At 33.9% G+C, this 20,859-nt stretch overlaps 1 protein-coding gene across 11 annotated transcripts in view; it reads left to right on the forward strand.

Annotated features, from left to right (window-relative positions):
* Positions 1-20,859, forward strand: part of LOC138331476 (small G protein signaling modulator 1-like) — a 72,196-nt gene that overhangs the window by 42,459 nt on the left and 8,878 nt on the right. The window contains exons 5-20 of one of the 11 annotated variants that reach the window (XM_069279127.1): positions 2,972-3,103; positions 3,896-3,963; positions 4,188-4,342; positions 5,278-5,439; positions 6,120-6,250; positions 7,227-7,289; positions 11,225-11,292; positions 11,705-11,869; positions 13,031-13,090; positions 16,280-16,426; positions 17,277-17,451; positions 18,055-18,119; positions 18,557-18,702; positions 18,977-19,045; positions 19,519-20,305; positions 20,635-20,714. In XM_069279127.1, the coding sequence (XP_069135228.1) occupies positions 2,972-3,103; positions 3,896-3,963; positions 4,188-4,342; positions 5,278-5,439; positions 6,120-6,250; positions 7,227-7,289; positions 11,225-11,292; positions 11,705-11,869; positions 13,031-13,090; positions 16,280-16,426; positions 17,277-17,451; positions 18,055-18,119; positions 18,557-18,702; positions 18,977-19,045; positions 19,519-20,305; positions 20,635-20,714 (2,473 nt within the window). Of the gene's footprint in view, positions 1-2,971; positions 3,104-3,895; positions 3,964-4,187; positions 4,343-5,277; positions 5,440-6,119; positions 6,251-7,226; positions 7,290-9,001; positions 9,023-11,224; positions 11,293-11,704; positions 11,870-13,030; positions 13,091-16,279; positions 16,427-17,276; positions 17,452-18,054; positions 18,120-18,556; positions 18,703-18,976; positions 19,046-19,518; positions 20,306-20,634; positions 20,715-20,859 lie in introns of all 11 variants that reach the window. The other 10 variants (XM_069279129.1, XM_069279131.1, XM_069279130.1 and 7 more) reach the window with 10 other exon arrangements.

Raw genomic sequence — 20,859 nt, forward strand, 5'->3', positions numbered from 1 at the left:
ATTCCTGTTGACTGTGATCAGACTTCTGGCTCTTAGACAAATTCATCACTATTCTTGATCGCTAAACTGAAAGTACACAGATCCATTCGGTTTAATGTACCAGAACAGAACAAGAAGTATTATATATAAATCTGATGAAAGAGAATGGCTACATTCAGTAATTCATCATGCCGTTCTCTTCTCATTAATTAAAGCTGATCTTTCTTGGAATGGCTAAAAAAGCAACGTTATGCTGGAAATTTTCAAAGTAGAAATGTAGTTCAGGCTAGGATTAATCATTAAATTGAACCATTCTGTTTGAATAGAATATATATGCGGATTTGGAGAATTATGAAAATCTTAACCTGACCAGTTTGAAAAGATATAATGCGGCTATATTAAAAAGAAGAAACTAGCATCATACAAATGGAAATCTTCTACAAAATTTGATAATTCTCAGTTACCATATAAATCCAACTCATTTTTGTAGTGAAATTTCATGTTTTCTTGCCTATGATTTTTTCACATCCATTTAAAGGTAAAACTCTCTGTATTGTATGCAGGAGCATTTTAATCTTGTTCATGGAGATTTATTTTTGCTGTTTCTTGTTAAGTAAAGTTTGCTTGCGAAATGAACGAATGTTGTGAAATAAAGTTTGCTGGCAAAATAGACAAATCTTGTGAAATAAAGTTTGCTTGTGAAATACACAAATCTTGTGAAACAAAGTTTGCTTGCGAAATGAACGAATCTTGTGAAATAAAGTTTTGTTTACAGCTTGTGAAATAAAGTTTGTTTACAGTATTGTTGACCAGTATGCCCAAAGTTGAGGAATGAAAAAAATACATTGTATTATCATTTGAGTTTTCTTCAGCCAATTTTTCATTAACTTGGATGTTTTGTCTATTATTGCTATCTCATCATTGGTTAATTAAACGTTCTGGGAATTGTCTTGTCTGTGGAAACACCCACACCGGCTTAGGGTCGTAAACCTATCAGCTTTTTCTGTTCAATGAAAATAAATGTCACTAGCGCTTGCCGTATGACGTCATCATGAACCTTGGGGCCAGGTTAGTTTCACCAGTAAACAAAATATGCCATTGCCATCAGCAGTTTGTTTCTAGGCTCCGAAACACTTTGTGTAAAATGATCGGAAAAATCAACCAAGACATTATGGCTGGCGCAAACAGTATCTCTTCAATCACTGTTGAAGATAAAATTTACTCTGAAATGTGCTGAGATGTATAGTAATGGATTATGTTAATAGAAAAACCCTGGTCCTATCATGTAGTTAGATCTGTCCTGTAAAATACTGGGTTACTGTAATATGCACAATTTGTAGTTACAAGAAAATTGATATACAATTACAAAATGACATCATTCAGATTCTAGGAGAAGGGGGGTATATCAATACAGGTAAAAGTTTTTCTCTATAACCGGTATACAAAAAATGAGATGCTGCTGTGTAATCATATACTGTGAAAATTGCATTAACAAACAACCTCTGTATAAAAACCACCTGCTTATTGTGAACAATTTACACTAATACAACCTGCCTTAAAAATAACCCTGTATAAAAACCACCTGCTTATTGTGAACAATTTACACTAAAACCTGCCTTAAAAATAACCCTGTATAAAAACCACCTGCTTATTGTGAACAATTTACACTAATAAAACCTGCCTTAAAAAGAACCCAGTATAAAAACCACCTGCTTATTGTGAACAATTTACACTAATACAACCTGCCTTAAAAATAACTCTGTATAAAAACCACCTGCTTATTGTGAACAATTTACACTAATACAACCTGCCTTAAAAATAACCCTGTATAAAAACCACCTGCTTATTGTGAACAATTTACACTAATACAACCTGCCTTAAAAATAACCCTGTATAAAAACCACCTGCTTATTGTGAACAATTTACACTAATACAACCTGCCTTAAAAATAACCCTGTATAAAAACCACCTGCTTATGATAAACAATTTACACTAAAACCTACCTTAAAAACAACCTCTATATCAAGACCACCTGCTTATTAAGAATACTTTACACTAAAACATACCTTAAAACAACCTCTGTATAATGACCACCTGCTTATTATGAACATTTTACACTAAAACCTGCCTTAAAACATACTCTGTACAAAGACCACCTGCTTACTTATTAAGAATACTTCACACTAAAACCTGCCTTAAAGCAACCTCTGTATAATGACCACCTGCATAATAAGGCAACTTTGTTACCATGGTTACAAGTGACCCATTTTGACATAACTTGACATGGGTGTGCGATGAAGACCATTTTGTTTCTTTCTTGGTTTTGATAGACAGATTTAACTTATTTCTAAAATAAACCAATATCTAATAAATTGTATGCTAAGCTTATAAGATGTGAGCTTAAGTCTAATAGGATTTTAACTTGTGATAATATACTGGTGATTAATTGAGAGAAGGTAATCTGTCGTGGGCGTTATATTGTCAGACAGCTAATTCCCTGAAAGTTAATTAAAAACGATGGTGTGATAAACGGGGTAAAAAATCAGATCATCAACACAAGGTTTAATAGTTACAGAAAAATGTGTTTTCTGTTCATAAAAAGAGTTGGTATTTTTTTTGAGAATTTAGAAGTGTTAAATGTTTGTTTGAGTAACTGGAAAATGTTACTGATATTTCTGTAAAGGAAAATTAGGCATGTGTTAAATGAGAAAAACTCTCAAAATTGTACATTCTGACATTAACAAATAGATATTTTGGTATGTAGTATGATGGATTAGTGCACTCAAATAAATAACACCAGGCTGTCAGACTTATATGCATAAACTTGAATTCACACACTCATGACAATTTTTTTTTTTTTTGTAAGCAACAGACGTCTTGGAGAAACACTCAAAATTAGTTCAACAGCGCAAAAAGTAGGATATGCTACAATAAGTTTACACACTGTATAATGTTAATATTGTTTGACAATATGTTTGTTTATTTGTTACAGAAAAAGTGTGGACAGCAACAAAAATCAGACCAAGAAACTATCACAGTACAATCCCCGCTATCTCTGGATCAGACTGGCCATCTTTGAGAAACAGCTAGCCAAGATTCTGGACTATCTAGTACAAAACAACAGGTAAGACATCTCATATATATTCATCATTAAGGACAATTTTATTTGATACAGATTTGGTCATTTGTAAAGAACAAGTCGAATTGGACCAGAAAGAGTATAGATTTGTAAAAACTGTTCTGATTGTTTTGAACATTTATATACAAGTGCTCTGAATGGACCGGGTTTTAAGTTTGTAAAAACTGTTCTGATTGGACCAGAGTTGAACATTTGTAAACTAGGACTCAGATTATGTATCGGTAAAGTTGAAAAAACTGTTCTGATTGGACCAGAGTTGAACATTTGTAAAGTAGGACTCAGATTATGTACCGGGGTTTAAAGTTGATAAAAACTGTTCTGATTGGACCAGAGTTGAACATTTGTAAACTAGGACTCAGATTATGTATCGGTAAAGTTGAAAAAACTGTTCTGATTGGACCAGAGTTGAACATTTGTAAACAAGTACTTTGAATGGACCGGGGTTAAAATTTGTAAAAACTGTTCTGATTCGACCAGAGTTGAACATTTGTAAACAAGTACTCTGAATGGATTGGGGTTTGAATTTGTAAAAACCGTTCTGATTCGACCAGAGTTGAACATTTGTAAACAAGTACTCTGAATGGACCGGAATTTGAATTTGTAAAAACTGTCCTGATTGGACAAGAGTTGAACATTTGTAAACAAGTACTCTGAATGGACTGGGGTTTAAAGTTTGTTAAAACTGTTTTGATTGGACCAAAATTAAACATTTTGACAATACCGATTGAGCCAGGTGAGCTGTATGAAAATTAAATCACCATGAATCTATAATTCCAGTAAATTCTATGAGGAAGAAGCCCTAATATCTGATCCTGTAGATGGACCCATATTTGCATCATTACTGGGTAAGTATGACACACACAAATCATTTAAGGGTTAAAGTGTAACCATTGTGTACATGTATATGAAAACAAACATTTCAGATTTTTTTCACACAATACCATAAGATATAACTTCTGTAATAAAAAAGATAAAAAAATCCTGCTTTCATAAAATTTTTCAAGATATGTTTCAGTGATACTTGACAGTTAGTATTATCTGTTGCTATAGTAACTATTTTTGTGTTTAGTGGGACCATGTGCACTGGACTACACTAAGATGAAGACCCTTGACCACTACTGGACTGACCCTCCAGCAGACGAGCTGGTCCAGAGACATCGGATACATTCCAGTACAAACCACCTGACCGCCGGACCTGGCTCACCTAAACGTCCAGGACTACAGGTATATAAAGTTCAAAGGTCAGAGCTGATGGTGGTATTAAAGTTTCATGAGAAGCAGCCTCACTGTATCACTAAAAAATCATTAATGAACAGAGTGTGGGTCGTACTTTTCTTAGCTGATAATGTTGATGTTTATATAGTAAGAAGAGGCCAAAAAGGCCTGCTGATGTTGAGTGGCAATAGTTCTCATATGCTCAGTATCGATTTGTTTTTGCACAGGAAATCTAGAGTTGTGTCCCTTTGATACAAAACAAATGTGTGATACTGGTGGTGAGCTGAGATTGATTGTTTGTGATTGTGTTCGATTGGTTCTATTAAAAATCAGGGTCATTTAAGAAGATTTCAGAAGCCAGAGTACCTGAAGAAAAACTAACGACCAGCGGTCTGTACCTGGCAACTGCCCCACATGGTGTTCTAATTTGTAACCCAGAGTTGGTGGGATTGTTGTAATATGTGGATACATCTTTACCAATCAGCCACTGATGGAATTGATTAAGATGTGTATGTTATCATAAGAATTAACACAAATGTACATAGAATAATTTCTCTTTCATAGCCAAACGGTCAAATTGTGTTGAAATTGGCCAGAAGGAACCTCAAATTGATTCTAATATGCAGACGGTCTTAATACTGAGGTGGTTGCTAAGACAGGTTTTATTTAATTATACACTGTTAACATGGAAAACGCATGCGAGGAAAGTTCCTTTAATTACGAAATGGATGTTTGATCGTGAATATTCTCCTCACACGTAATATTTTGTGATCTTTGTAGCTAAAAGTCTGAAGGTGTGTCTATTGTAAATATAACACGCCCCCCCCCCCTAAAAAAATTAAAAAAAATCGTAAAATTAAACATTAGTGAAAATATCCACTTGAACAGTAGTTGGTGGTGAGAGAGAGTGTGTATTAACTTAACTCACACATGTTATGTTACAGACCCCTAACCTGGATGTGTTACAGGTACGACGTAACACCAGTTCCAGCAGTGAGGAAAGCTCTAAAAGTTTCCACCTATCCGCTAAAGACTATGTGGAGAGTCTCCATCAGAACTCCAAAACTACACTACTCTACGGCAAAAACAACGTCCTTGTACAACCAGTAAGTACATCTAGATGGGGAAAAAACTATCTTGAAGCTACTGACCAATCGCCAGGCAGAATGTTGACGTGACTCGTATCCGCAAACGCAAGTGTACTTATTTAGTGTCGGGAAAAACATGGTAGCATACACTATTGAAAATATAAATTCATGTGCGGTGATTTCATGATTTGATTGTTAGCTTGTGATTAGACAATTTGCATATTATATGTTCCCTCTATTTCTGCTTAGAACAGGTAAAGCTGGTCATTATGCAGGCCAAACATTTTTTGCAATTTTAAGTAAAAACAAGCAGTTTCAAATTTCCATGATCTGGTGATCAGGGTATGTGTAAGTGAACTATTTCTCAATATATTGCGGATCAAATTTTCACAATTTTAACACTGTTTTGTGAAATCAAGAAAAATACCGTGGTAAAAGCTGGCTACAGTATGTTACTATGCTGAAATTTGTTCTGTTATTTTCCTGTTGCATAATTTTTTTTTCAGAAAGAAATTCTGGCTTAAATGATCAATGTTTGATGAATGCAAATACAAAATACTGAAAACATGCTTTTGTTTTGCGAAATTTAATATCAACACAAAATGTTAGAGCAGAAAGCACTGAAATATGATTACCGCTTAAATGCCTATGTTACAGTAAACTAAAAATAATGAAATATTAATGCATGTATTAATCAGAAAGAAGATGTAGAGGCCCTAGCAGGCTATCTGTCCCTGCACCAGTCGGCCATGGGGCTGACAATCATGTGGACTCCTAACCAGCTCATGAATGGATGCTGTGAGGAGGAAAGCGATGAAAAAGACAGGAGGTAAGGATAAAAATGATAAAAATGATAAATACAATGGAAAAGAAAACAGGCAAACTATTCTGTATTTGCATATTACAGACAGTTGTCTCCCCTTACGGGTTGGTATTGATTATGATGTCTTGTTCTTACAAGCGCAGCCTAAGATTTTTTCAAAGAAAACTGTAAAAAACACAATGATGTCATAATTGAATAGAATTGATACCTACCTGCGAAGTCAGATAAGCCTGTAATATGCAAAGACAGTATATTAGTGATAAAGAATTTAAATAATGGGACAATACAGTAAAGTGGAGTATTCAGATAAAGAAGGAAGGGGTATACTTTGATTGGATAGAGGAAGAAAAATGGAAATGAAGGTGAACAAGGAAAAGACTGGGAAATTAGTGTTCAGAGAAAAAAGGTAGGCAAAAGAATGGAGAAACAAGAAGAACCAGGGCAAAACTGGAGGGAAAATATGAAAATCTGGAGGAATAGTGAGGGAAACCTGGAGGGATGAAATGGAAAAATGAGGAAGGATAAAAGATAAGAGAAAATAATGAAGGATGAAAAGATGATAGACAGAGGGAAATGGTAGGAATGAATCAGAATGAAGGACACAAAAGATACAAAGAATGGGTGGAAGGGGAGACAATTCAATAATGATTAAATGATATGGATAAAAAATGATGCAAGAGAGATTAAACAGAGGAAAGAGGCAAATAGTGGGATGAAAACAGGGGTAATTGTTGGATTGAAGGGACACAATCATAAAAAGGTAACTATTATTAGGGAAAATTATATCATTATGTTATGTTATGATCATAGTTAATGTTGTATTCATTGGATATTTTTCTTTCATTAACAAACACTATTTTTTCTTTAGTTTGTTTATTTTCTGTATTTTTGTTACAATTTTTTATTTTTCTTTAGTTTGTTTATTTTCTGTATTTTTGTTACACTTTTTTATTTCCTATCTTTGTTGTATCCTGTGTTACAGCCGATCCACCCGAAACTCACTTTACAAACACACACTCAAACAGTATGTGCACTGCAAGGTTCAGTAAGTTGACATTTGGAGTGATCTCCCTTTGAACAAATTTTGAATGATCCATGTCCGTCTGTTTCTTGTTCATTTTACCCGAAAGAAAACTACCTTGTAGAACCTTGCTAGATATTTTGGTGTTAACTTTGACAGAATAAACAAATATTGTATAAACTATGTTTAGGATACTCTTTTCCTCATCAAAATAAACTTTATAAAAGAAATATTTAAATTTGGATTTGTTATTCTGATAAAGTTTTGTAGTTTTTTGCACCAAAATATATATATTTCTGTAAGTAAGTGTTATGACCATTGTGAAAAACCCCTTCATCATGCTAGTAGCTTTATGCTAGACAGCCGCTAGACTAGCACAATTGATTTGTCATAAATGGTGTCGGAATGTTTTTTGTCCCATGCGCTACGATGTATCATACATGTGATTAATGTTATTTTACCAATGGTAGCATCCCCATATTGATCAGAATAAACAAACAAACAACACAACAAATCGTACATCACCTATGTTATTTTTAAATTAGTATGTGGAAATCAACATATTAGCATAAAGGAATTTTCTTTGTATGCTTTTACTAAGAATAGCTGTTGATCATTTTAATTCAGTCATCCCTTCAATTTGATAATGGACACTTCCAATGTTAGACAAAGATAGTCCAAATGCGTTTGTTTAGGAGTGATAAGCTATTTCTGAAAAACAAAATTATAGATTTTGATTATGTTTGTTCTTGGTCGTGTACTTAAATGTGAATTAAGAAATCTAACAAGTTTTAAGTGATACTTAGGAATTAATATATTTTATATCATACTGATTGTTTCCAGGTGAAACATACATGAGATAAATATTCATTAATGCCTGGTATGTAGTTATGGTTTGCATATTGACATAGGAGTGGGATTTTCATCTTTGTGTGTGATGAGGGAAATTTAATCAAAACTTTAGTGTAACCTATTTAGTGTAGAAGATGGGTTCCTATTGATGTTGTTAAATAACTATTAATTTTTGACAGATCCTTACTTGATAATTTTTCTCTCATACTTAATATAAATGGATACAAACACTTGGTCTTTGCAATTATCAAAGACCCATTGGTATGCATCAAATTTCTCGACATCAACTTTATAGTTTTGCTGCTTACAAGATAATGACATCACAAATTGTCTAGCGATTGTGAACTCTCTTAGACTTCTTCATGTGAGGTTAAGAGTTGTCTTTCTCTGAACATCAACAAGATTATAATGGGAAATATAAGAGGATTTCTTATTTGACCTTTAAATCTGACAAACCAAATTCAAATTGCATTCCTGACCAGCATTCTGCTTTCTTTGAATTCATTTTTGGTTCGGACCATAAGGGTCAAATATGTGTTTGATTTACAATATTTATTGGTTATCCCAAATTCAACAACGTATTTCTGTTTTTGGGGCAACCAGAAACAGTTAAAAGTTCTTTGAAAATATGGTAATACATAATGCATTATGTAATGCAATAATATTTCATAATTATAATTTTTTCTGTATTCTGAAATTGAGGATTTTTTTAATCAGACTGGAGCCCATCTTTGAATAGTTGGTTGTGGAAAGCATATAATCTTTTTTGGAATATTTGGAGCTTAAGTTCAGACTATATATATATATATATATATATCTGTGTACATACATACTGGTCAGATTCTGTTCTGATGTCATAACACAAATCTCCCCTCTGACTGTAGAACAAGGCGCAAGAGAGGGAAGTAAGTATAGAAACAGTATATAGTATAAATCTTCATGGCTTTTAAGGTATAACTTTGTAAAATATTATTCAATTATTCAATATTATTCCATCCACAATTTTGTTTGAGTATAATCGTATCATGGCATGGACATATACCTTCATATAACCTTCATTTAACCATACCAAGGCAGATGTCATGGAGGAATTCTCAACTTAAAAAATTACTGAAGGATTGCTACCTCCATGAAAATAGAACTTTATAAACAGACATTCTTCACATAAAACTTATTTCCTTTATAACATGAAGAGTTTCTGGTTTTAATACTTCCATACTCACCACTGAACTATCTATCTGTTATAGAGTAGTTGAAAGCTCAAGGGCACTATATTGCGTCATAGTATTGGCAAGGGATGGGATAGTGCTCAAGCTGAAAGGTGCGGGCACTATTGCAACATGGTACCCATGTGTGTAGCTAATCAAATTCTGTCAGTATTCTGCCCTGATGATGGGGGTGGGGGTGGGATGGGGGGGAGGAAGAGCATTTACATATATTGTTACTTTATATATATGTCACATCCTATCATGTCCTATCTCGTCTCTTTCCATTGCATCAGGTGTTCAGTTCCATCCTCTCCTGTCTTGTCCCATCAAGATTTCAAAAGGAAGCTGGAAAAAATATATCAAATTATATCACCTTTCTTTTTGTTGAGTTTATTAAAAAAAATTCATAAAAAAGTTCCAGGTTATTTTATTGAAATTGACTTTCTGAAGTTACATCCGATAATACATATTATGAATGTATACATACTTACATATGTACATTGGTGTGGGATTTTAGTGTCATGATCTGTAACAATGGTGCCTTGTTGTCGTGTGTGTCATATCCGTGTAAACCCTTGGTGATGGTGGTGTTGTTGTTACTATGTGGAGGTGGTGGGCTCATTCCTTTTATTTATCTATCCTATTTTCTTTCTTTTTTTTCTTCATTTTGATGCCTCTACCATGATATGGAAGGCAATGTAGTGTGGACTAATTTAGTCATGATTTTATATAGAGGCAATGTGTTCATGTCATTTAAATATTTTGTTTAATATTAAGATATATTTACATTTAATCTCCCGTCCAAATTGTACTCATTTGATATTGAATTTAATCATATGCATATTATTACATGTGTACTCAGTATGTTAATTATAAGATTTACGTCACTTAAAGATGCTCCATCGCCGACAGAGCATAAATGATATTCATTATTTGAACAATAATTGGTGTATTATCGTGTGTATATATGTCTAATTAACACAAAAAATAATATAAAATAATTTATTTTGCCTTTGGTGCATGCGCAATCAGTACTTCATTCCATATAGGATATAGTGCCAGGGAATTTTTTCGGGATGCAATAAATTATTTTTCATATCTTTAACTTGAAGTAAAATAAGAAGCTTTCACTTTTCAATGTTGGTAATAGTGTAAAGTAAGTAACTTTTGTAACTGAAGAAAAATACTAAATAGTCTTCTCCTGTTTTTGATAGTGAAAAAATACCATTTGTCGGCGGTGGAGGAGCATCTTTAAGTTGTTGGGCATATATTTTCAACGTGTCTTTATCTGTTATAATACGCCTATGATGGACAAATTCTAGAAATCAAAATTTGAACCAATATCCTGGTAAAAAAAAAAAAAAAATGTCAAACAGAATTTGAATTTTAACATTTTAAAAATGACATAGTTCGTATTATCTAGAAGTAAATTTGAGGTGTTGCAGTCTTATATCCTTTGTATACTTGATGAGACATGTTATAGTAATATGGAGGCCTGCAATGGCAACGTAAAGTTTGAGTTGTCAAGTCAATGAATAAACTCTTATTTATTTTTCTATCTATCTATATCTTCTGGAATGTAATTTGTAGGTTGCTTGGCTGTGGTTATTTAAGATGATTTTTCAGGCTTAGTAAAATAAGAAATGCTTGATTATTAACACAAACATTCATGCAAAAAAAGAAAAAAGTATAAAAAAAAAATTCTATAAAATCATAATATATGTAATATTTTAAAGGAAAACTTTAAAATTTTATGAAATAATATTCTCTAGGCTTCTTGCTGAAAAAATTATTCATTTCTAATATATAACAAGATCTCCATTCCAAGTTAAAATGCACTGTGATCAATTTAGAATTACTTCAGAAAGTTTATTCAATGTTTCCTATGATCAATTTCAGTTTGTATTGGGACTATGCACTGACTGTTTATCTGGATGAGATAGTCTACATTCACTGTCACCAACAACGTAAGTAACTCCCAGCCTCTTCACTATAATCCAGCAACTTCATCAGTGATGTATCGAATTTGCCACTGTGTAATCAGAATTGTGTCTAATCATGTCTGTAAGGAATCTTTTTACTTGATCTATGCCATGCTGGTTTTTAGTTGTAATTCATTGATTGTTTAATCCTGAATGTAAATGATCTCTGAAGGGAGATAACTCTTAGATTTTAAGGGAAATTGATCTTCTCGAAGGGAGATAACTCATTTATTATTATGTAATCCCTCAAGGGACACAACTCATTAATCATTTTAATCCCTGAAGGGAGACTGACTGCTCATTGATCAATAGTCTCTGAAGGGAGATAACCCTTTGTTTATTGGTCCTTGATCAACAGATAACTATCATCAATGACATGTTTTATTTCTGTTCCCAGCTGACTGTGGTGGTACAATTGTATTAGTGGGACAAGACGGAGTACAGCGCCCTCCTATCCACTTTCCCAAGGGAGGTCACTTGCTTGCTTTCCTTTCTTGCCTGGAGAACGGCCTTCTTCCGCACGGCCAACTGGACCCTCCCCTCTGGTCTCAACGCGGTAAAGGTAGACCTTTAACCCTTTCACCTGTCTAGCCACACCCACCTTTATGCAAATTAGCACATTGTTCAGGGGCAGACATAGGGTGGAGGGGTTGTCGGGGTGGAAGGGTTAACATGTGTCTTTCACATTTCTTTTTAAATATGGTAAACCTTTTCATTGCACCTTTAATAGTTGGGGAATATGTCATGTAACGAGGCGACGAAGGTGTGACAATGAACAGGTTTACAGATTTTATCATGACCTCTGACCTCTGTACCTGTGCCAGCTTCATCCTTTTGTTATCTGTGAGCCTGATTTTGGATAAGCTTTTATTTGTTGTTCTTGTTAGCTTGATCCAATTATGATTAAGATTATTTCAATTTTATGATTGATGTTTAAAGAGGTGAACTAGCTACACAGGTGAATTGGTTTTTGGGACTTTATTCTTTGCATCATGGAAAGTGTATTGTTGTCAGCTTTTCCTCCTCATGCAAACTTTTTTCTTAGTTTATTTATACTTTCAACTCACCTGATAAAACTAAATATTTGTATGTGACATTTTCATGAATTATTTCTCTTCGAGCGACTGAAAGGTATGATCTTTAAGTTTGGAATAAATTAAAAATTCTTAATTTTTTCACTCTCCAATTTTGTCATAACACCACATTTTTTTTACTTAAGTCAGATGAATACAATGATATATGAAAACTACAGATGATAATTCAAATTACAGCATCATATTTCCTGTTTAGGCGAGTTACAAACAAAATGTATCAAATGTATTAGTTTTCATCAATGAAAAAGAGAAATTTTGATAAGACTCAATATTGTTTTGGTTTATTAATATTTAAAATGTTATTCAGGCAGAATCATTTCTTGTGAATATAATATTTAGACTAACTTTTTATTTCCATATTAAAGGTAACACGGGATCAACCTTTCAATTCCAGCCATTGAATAAGAAGAGTTCAGATGTGTCATTAGACTGAATGACTTAATAAACTACTGATTTAAACTTTTTTTTCAGTTTTAGACATTTTTCTAACCAGAATAAATCCTTGTTTCTGTTTTTCTGTGTAATTGTATTATGTGTATGTTGTACAAAGCGATATAGGCCCTTTGTGCCTGTTGTTATTTCTATAATATACATGTATGTTGTACAGAGTTTGTGTTCCTTTAACACAGGTGTACACAATAGACAGGCCAGTATGAACCAAACCTACGCTATCCTGATTGCGCGTAACAGTTGAGTGTACAGCATGTCTTTACCCCTCGTCCCTTTACCTCCCCGATCACTGCTGTAATACACTAGCTACCCCCTCTCACTCACCACAATCCGCTAATGTATCATTGCTTTCATTAGATTCCGACATATAGACTTAGTTAGTTATTCAAGGTTGTTGCTTCTGCTCGGAAAAGCTTGTCAGTGACCTTATGGGCTGGGTTTTCTGATTGTATTTCATATTAACAGTTTGCTAGCTGTCAATCAAACAGTGCAGGCACTGCACTCAATTTGCATTTTGCATTCTGTATGCTACAACATTTGCTCCAATATTGAATAAAAACATTTGGGTGTCCAAGCACGCATTGCAAATTAACAGCCAGGGTAATTCAAGGTTAAGAAAGCGAAGGGAGAAAAACACTGACCTAAGTCAGTACCTGGCAACTGCCCCACATCGGTTTCCAACTATCAATCTAAAAGAAGAGGATCAGTGGTAATGTCAGAACTACTTTACTTAGCTCTGAAAAATTGATATAAGAGAAAACAAATGATTAACTAACAAACTAGATATTGATTGTAGAGTTTCGATAAAACTGCAATGAATGAATTACTATAAATCATTGTGTTGGGTGTAGAGGAACTAAGTAGTTCCTATACTGGGAATTTACTATAGTATAGAAGATGTTAAATTTCTTCATGTCATACACACCTACCATTTCAGTATAGGTACTTTCAATAGGTTATTTGTAGCAGGTCTGATGCTTTCAGTACTTTGATTGTATTTCTGGGTTATTTATGTGCAATGATTAATAATAGTACTATCAGTACTTTGATTGTAGTTCTGTGCCTTTATATCACCCTCAGTACTTTCAGTACTTTGATTGTATTTCTGGGCTTTTGTAGTGAATCACCACTAGTACTTTCAGTACTTTGATTTTTGCTTTTTTACTAGGTAAGTCCAGGGATTTTAGGCTATTGTTGCAGTAGAACTATTTGGATGTCAGAGCAGATGTTCTTTGCTGAACCTGTTCTAATCACAAATAGTATGATAGGTGTCCCTTGTCCTGTAGAGCTAGTTTGAATTAATGTATAACTTTATAATGTAGTATTGTTTCATACTTATGTCTCGTATAAAAATTCAGGAATTTTAATTCGGTCAATTAGAATGTTATAAAAGAAAATTTTTAAATATTAAAAAAAAAAAGAGTACAAAAAGTTATCTTTGTATATTGATGTTAGTCAATATTGGTATTTAATTTAACATGGTTAGTACAACAGTATATTGACCTCAGCAGAGATCAGTACATCTGTAAAATAATGAAAAGAATAAGTTTGCAATATTATAGATGCTCCACCGCTGACAAATGGTATTTTTCTCTATCAAAAACAGGAGCAGAGTAATTAATATCTGTCTTAAGTTACAAAAGTTACTTAATTTACACCATTACCACCATTCAAACGTTTAAGCTTTTAATTTTACTTCAAGATAAAAATATTAAAAATAATTAATTGCATCCCGAAAAAATTCCGTGGCACTATATCCTATATGGAATGAAGTACTGATTGGGCATGCACCAAAAGCAAAATAAATCATTTTCATTATTTTTGGGTTAATTAGACACATATATACACGATTAAACATTAGTTATTGCTCAAATTATGGGTATCGTTTATGCTCTGTCGGCGGTGGAGCATCTTTAAGGATTGATAAATTAAGTAGCGCTTATACATTTTCATTATAAAGTCACAGTATACAATCATGTCTGATGTGATTTCATGAGACAAAAATCGGTGTTACTCACACTAGATATACATACATTCATTTCTCTTCACTTAATTTACACCTATAAGCTATTACTAAGCAATAACAATGCAAATGCATTTTGCTTTCCCTGCCTTGCTTCGTGGAAGAGAAATGAAATTACAGATGTCACTTTTTGCTGAAAAGCTTTTAAGAAAAATCAACGTCATTTTTTTTGCTTTGAGGAAACTTATCACCTACCACCATCACTTAAGTTATTATTCGAGAATGAAGCCAGGAGAATTCTTTTGGGCAGATTCTAACTAAATGCAATGTAAAAGCTTTATTTTTTTAAATATGTTTTTTCAAGGACATATATGAGAAGGATAAGTCACACTGGGTTTTGGGGGAATACAACATAGGAGCTTTTGTGTTTGTGCACTGACCGTGACGTTGGGCGACGACCGTTTTTCTTTGATATCTGCCGGCGCAGCCTTTGATGTAGCTTGCGGGTGCGAGGGTTACCGTCTTACTTTCTGAAGCGGGGCCGTCATTTCATGAGCTGTCGTACTTTTTAATGAAAATTTAAGACATATCTTTTAAATCTTCCGTCCTTAAAGCAAGTAATAAACGTTGTAAAATTTAATAAACTTTACATTGGTGTTTCGTTTGACTTGATAAGACAAGTATTTGTTGAGAAAAACGGTTTTTATTCCCGGTTCATAGGCGTCTCGCGTGGTGTTTAGTAATGTAAAGAGACAGACACGAATCCTTCTCACCTATAAATCCTTGGTTTTTTTTTGTATTTTCTGAAAGGAAAATATTTTATCAGTCATTTCATGTGGAATATATTATAGCCATATTGTATAGAAATCCTAGGTTACCTAAACTCATATGAAATTAATGAAATTGATGTTCATATTTTAGTGCATCTAATTTACAGATCCTTAACAAAATATCCTGACTGTCTGCGCTTTATGATTTAATGTTTAGACTCTGGATATATTACCTTGGTTTCCTATATCAATTAGCAGGCTATATTGGCCCGAGTTATTTATTTAAGAGACTTTGCAGGACTTTGTTATGATTGTAAAAATTTAAGTTGCTAAATTTTGAGAAATGTTTACTCATATAAACCATGAAAGCTGTATCGCAAAAATTAAAAAAAAAAACTGAAATTTAATTTTCTTGTTTTTACTTAAGTTCGCAAAAAAAAAAAAAAAAAAAATTAGCCTGCATAAATCAGAATAACTGGCTAAACTGTATCTAATTTAAAACCAGGGTGATGTAGTTATAATATTACATGCTACATGAATTGTGTGCTTGGAGTCCTTTTTACCACTAGAATGGTATGATATACATCTGTGTCATATATAGTTCTGCCTGCTGTGAAACAATAGTAAGTCCAGATTCAATATCAATATTATGACCTAGTTAGTTTAATCTATAGCTGTGTTTTCGTTTGTTCCAGGAAAAGTATTCCCAAAGCTAAAACGGAAAGGCAGTCGTCTGTCTAATATCTCACAAGAGGGCAGCACAAGCAGCTCGAGTACGGAGGAAGACGAGGCTACTGATTATGTCTTCCGTATCATTACCACATTTAGACCTTCCAGTATTCGTAAGTCACCATTCGAATATTTACAAATATATTTACTGGTCTAGTTTAAAAAATGTTAATGCAGAGACCCCAAAATGAATTGGTAATATAAATATAAGCATTAAACTATATTCGTATGGCATCTATGGTCTATATAGATGCCAGAGCTTTGAAGACAATCATCTCATATTGCGCTAGCTCGCATTATAAAGATTGTCTGCAAAGCTCTTGCATCTAAATAAACCATAGATGCCATAAGAAGATAGTTTAATGCTTAAATCATCACATTTTAATCTTTACAGTATTTGCAAGTCTTTATAATGTTGAGACATTTGAATATTCAGAAATGATTTCCAGATTAAACTTTTCAGTATTGGTAAGTTGTCATGTTTAGACTTTTAGACCATTTACCTAGGGTTCCAAATAGCTATTTATAACACAATTTGACATGTGTATAAAACCACTTAATAAAGACGCCACTGTCCCTTGTTTTGGGTAGTCTTTATAAACAGGTTTGACTGTGTTTAGTATTTCCAGAATTCAACTTTTCAGTACTCATAAGTCATAAGTTTAGACCTTCCATTATTTGGAAATTATCTAACATTTAGGCTTTACACCAATGGAGTATTCATAAAAATTTAGAAGTCAATTCCTGGAAAAAAAAGTAATCACTCATAAGTCATTATGCTTAAACTATGCAACAAAATGCTTCAGTATTAATTTGTTGATTGGTCTCAGTTTTGAGACCAATCACCCTCATGCTTGGTTATTAAAAAAAATATTAGAGATAGTGAAATACAGATTGAGTATTCATAAGCCATAACCATATGTATACACTTGATAATCAGAAAAATCATAACCACATTTTCAGCTCCAGAAATGATGGATCCTAAAGCTAAAATCAAGGGAGAGAACTTTTCCTGGGCGAACCGTATTCCGCGACTGCCTAGCCCGTTGGCCCAGTCTTCGGTACAGGACTACGCTAAATCACAGGAGGAGCAGAACAACTCGTGTCTGTCAAAACAGAGCTCCAACCACAGGTCTGGGTAAAACATGCCTTTATCTCTCCAAACAGGGCAAGGTCGAAAAGTATACGTACTGCATGGTGATTTTTATAATGCTCGAGAGAAATCTTGTGTGAACTGACTGTGTGACAAATTTCTTCAGTATTGTTTTGGTGTAGACACAGTTGTGAGACCAATAACTGACCTGCTTAGTTATGAAAAAAATTAGGAATAGGAACAAAATAAATAAGTAGAATTTTTTTTTCACGAAATACAGGATCAGATGTTTTCAAGGGCCTGATAGTGATGCATGGTGTTATAGAAAATGTATGAGTACTATGCTTAGAAGTTGTTAATTAGAGAACAATTTATATTATTATTTATTTCAAGCGTCAGGATTTCAGTGCTGGAAACTGACTATAAGTTGGAGATGATTCTCTGGGTACTCCAGGTTTCATCCACTATCAGTTTTCTGCACATTCAAGCTGTTCAGAAGATTATCAAAACCAAATAAAACTAAAATGTTACCATACTTTTTCATGTTTATATAATATCATTGATATGTTCTACAAATATACTTAAAAATAAGCAATAATTTAGATGCTTTAAAACCTCACATATATTGTTTTTACATTTATGTTTCAGAACCACATTAAAACAACTCTGTGATACAATGAAGAAACAGATCATCTCCAGGGCTTTCTATGGCTGTAAGTAAGATCTGTTTAAGTTCTGTAATTCTATATAGCTCTGTTAATATCTTTGTATACCATCCTAGCTCAAGTTTCTTGAAACAAAAAGTACTGAACTATGTCGAAATTTGAGTTACTGTAAAACAAGGTTATAATGAAATAATAGAGACCAACAAATTCACTTCTTCATAAATTTAGTGCGTTATACACATATTACAAACATCATACTGCACAATTCGTACAGGAACTTTGATGAGGAATGAAATTGACTATGTTATAACCAGGAATTGTGCGTTGAGACAATTGCTTGCATCAAACTTGAATAAAAAAAACAAGTCAAAATTTTTAACCACAGTTAGGAAAGGACTTTCGTAAGTATGTACACTTTTTGTTTCGGGAAATAAAGACTTGTGTGCTATTGCACCTCATATTGAGTATATTTTGTGTTTTTACAGGGCTAGCACACTGCCGCCATCTCAAGACAGTGAGAACACACCTGTCGGGACTTGTCCTTGGATCGTTAGTGAATACAGAATCTGACTATGACATGTCAGCTGGACTGACAGAGGAACAATGGAAGTATATCAACAAAGATAACATGGTGAGAGGGAAAACAATGGGAAGGGTTGAACTGTAAAATGCTTAAGAGTGCATGGACATTAGAACCAGGTGTTTCAAAAGAATAAGCATCTAGTGATTTGTCACTGAAATTTGCCATACAAATCTACTGTAGTTCAAGTCTGGATCAAGTCTGAATTATGTTATTTATATTTTGTTTTCTGAGATTTTAAGTAATTTACAATTTATACTTATCTCTGTTGTGAGTTGGACTATTGGAAATTTGATGTATAACTAATTAAACCTTTTGTTTGTAGGTGTCTGACCCTAAGGAGGTTTACAGACTGGTGTACAATGGGGGTGTGGCACATGAGATCAGAAAAGATGTAAGTAACATCCGTACCACTGCAGAAAACTTTTTGTCAAATATGCAATATGTTGCATCACCTACAGCTGATGGGCAGAATATTGCCATTACTGTAGGTTACTGGCCTTGATTTAGCAAAAGGTTACAATGACCTCATTGTGTTCATCAAGTTTAGAATATTTGTCAATACATAAGCTTACATAAAAAGCTCTCTTATCAAAAGATTGGTATGTAATATATTACTGTAACAGTAACTGTGAAAATTTTTTACAATGTCCACTTTTGAATTGACATGATTCAATTATTTCAGAATATTTCGCATATAAAATTTTGGCGATCATAGCAATATCCTGTGAAATCGCAAAAATATCATCTCAACAGAAATTGGATTTTTGGTTAGAATTTGTGAAAAATTTGACCAGCATAAATAACCAGCTACATGTAGATGTTTGCAGTATTACCAATTTATCATGGTGGGGGTGTTAATTACAGGTATGGCCTTACCTGTTGGGACATTATTCCTTCAGCAGCACGCCAGAAGAACGACAGAAAGTGGACGAGGTGATGCGTACTATGTACGAACGGACAATGTCAGAATGGCTAGCTATTGAAGCTATTGTTAAACAACGTGATAAAGAAATAATGGCTGCTAACCTGGCCAAGTTATCCTCTCATAGCTCCGACGGACCTATCCCTCTAGTACGTAAAGACTCTAGTCTAAGTAACGATGTGTTCGAATCTCAACAAAGTTTTGATGAGTGGGATGACTTCTCACATCCCGAGACAGTACCAGAGGAAAGTTCTGCCACAGGGACGACCTGTACGCCCACCCCAGACAGGAAGCAGAGCATGGAACTACATCTGCAACAGTCGGAGGTCATCGAGAAGATGACGCAGACCGAAATATTACTGGAGAAGAGAGATTATGTGTGTACATCATTTTCTGATAGCCCTGACGATGGGCTTGGTGATTCTATAGCGCGGCAGAGCTCGCAGGAGAGGTCTAAGTTAGACTCGGCCGGGGATTCAGAAGGCACTGATATTTCTCGTGCTGATCGGGAGGGCAGTATGGAGCGTCACATCATCGTCACCAAGATGTCGTGTTCTATGGATAGTGCAGAGGCTGATGAGGAGGACGGCGGGGAAGAGTCTGATGACGAGGAAGAGGATGATGATGATGATGACAATGATGACGTTGATGGTAGAGATGGCCTTTCTAGTCAGAGACATTCCCTAACGGCAGACAACTCTGGGAAAACCTTTGACTCAGAAAATATAGGTAATTTAAATATTCTATATTTAATTTGTATATTACGGAATTAATTGCAAGTGTAATGTCATACAGTATTTCCAGAAAAAGATTTCATCATCTATCTTCAGATGCCATAAGCAATACCTACGGGCATGGACAGATAACTCCATAATATGCAAATATAGAATAGAGTGACATTATTGACAAACAAAGTAAGACTAGTGTAAAAGAATGGACTAATCATTTGCTGAAAAGTATGAATGAAATTATGTACAAAGACATCATAAATAATTGATAAAATGATACAATGTTGTATGCTAATTAACTTTTGTTTTGATAATGTTTCTCTGTTTCAGATAACTTGAAACGCCTCTCAACATCTCACGAGAGTCTGATATCCCCAGCTTCACCTGCTTCTAATGGGGGAGTTTATTCAGTAGGTATACTCAGCAGTATAAACAGCATTAACTCGATAGTTAGTCTCACGGAAAAGATATTCTGTGATTATGACTGGGATAGCTTCCAACTAGGTAAACTATTCAGAGTCACAGATAGTTTTAACATTAACCAGTTACATATTC

The sequence above is a fragment of the Argopecten irradians genome, chromosome 9 (genome assembly GCF_041381155.1).
Source record: "Argopecten irradians isolate NY chromosome 9, Ai_NY, whole genome shotgun sequence".
NCBI lineage: Eukaryota > Metazoa > Mollusca > Bivalvia > Pectinida > Pectinidae > Argopecten > Argopecten irradians.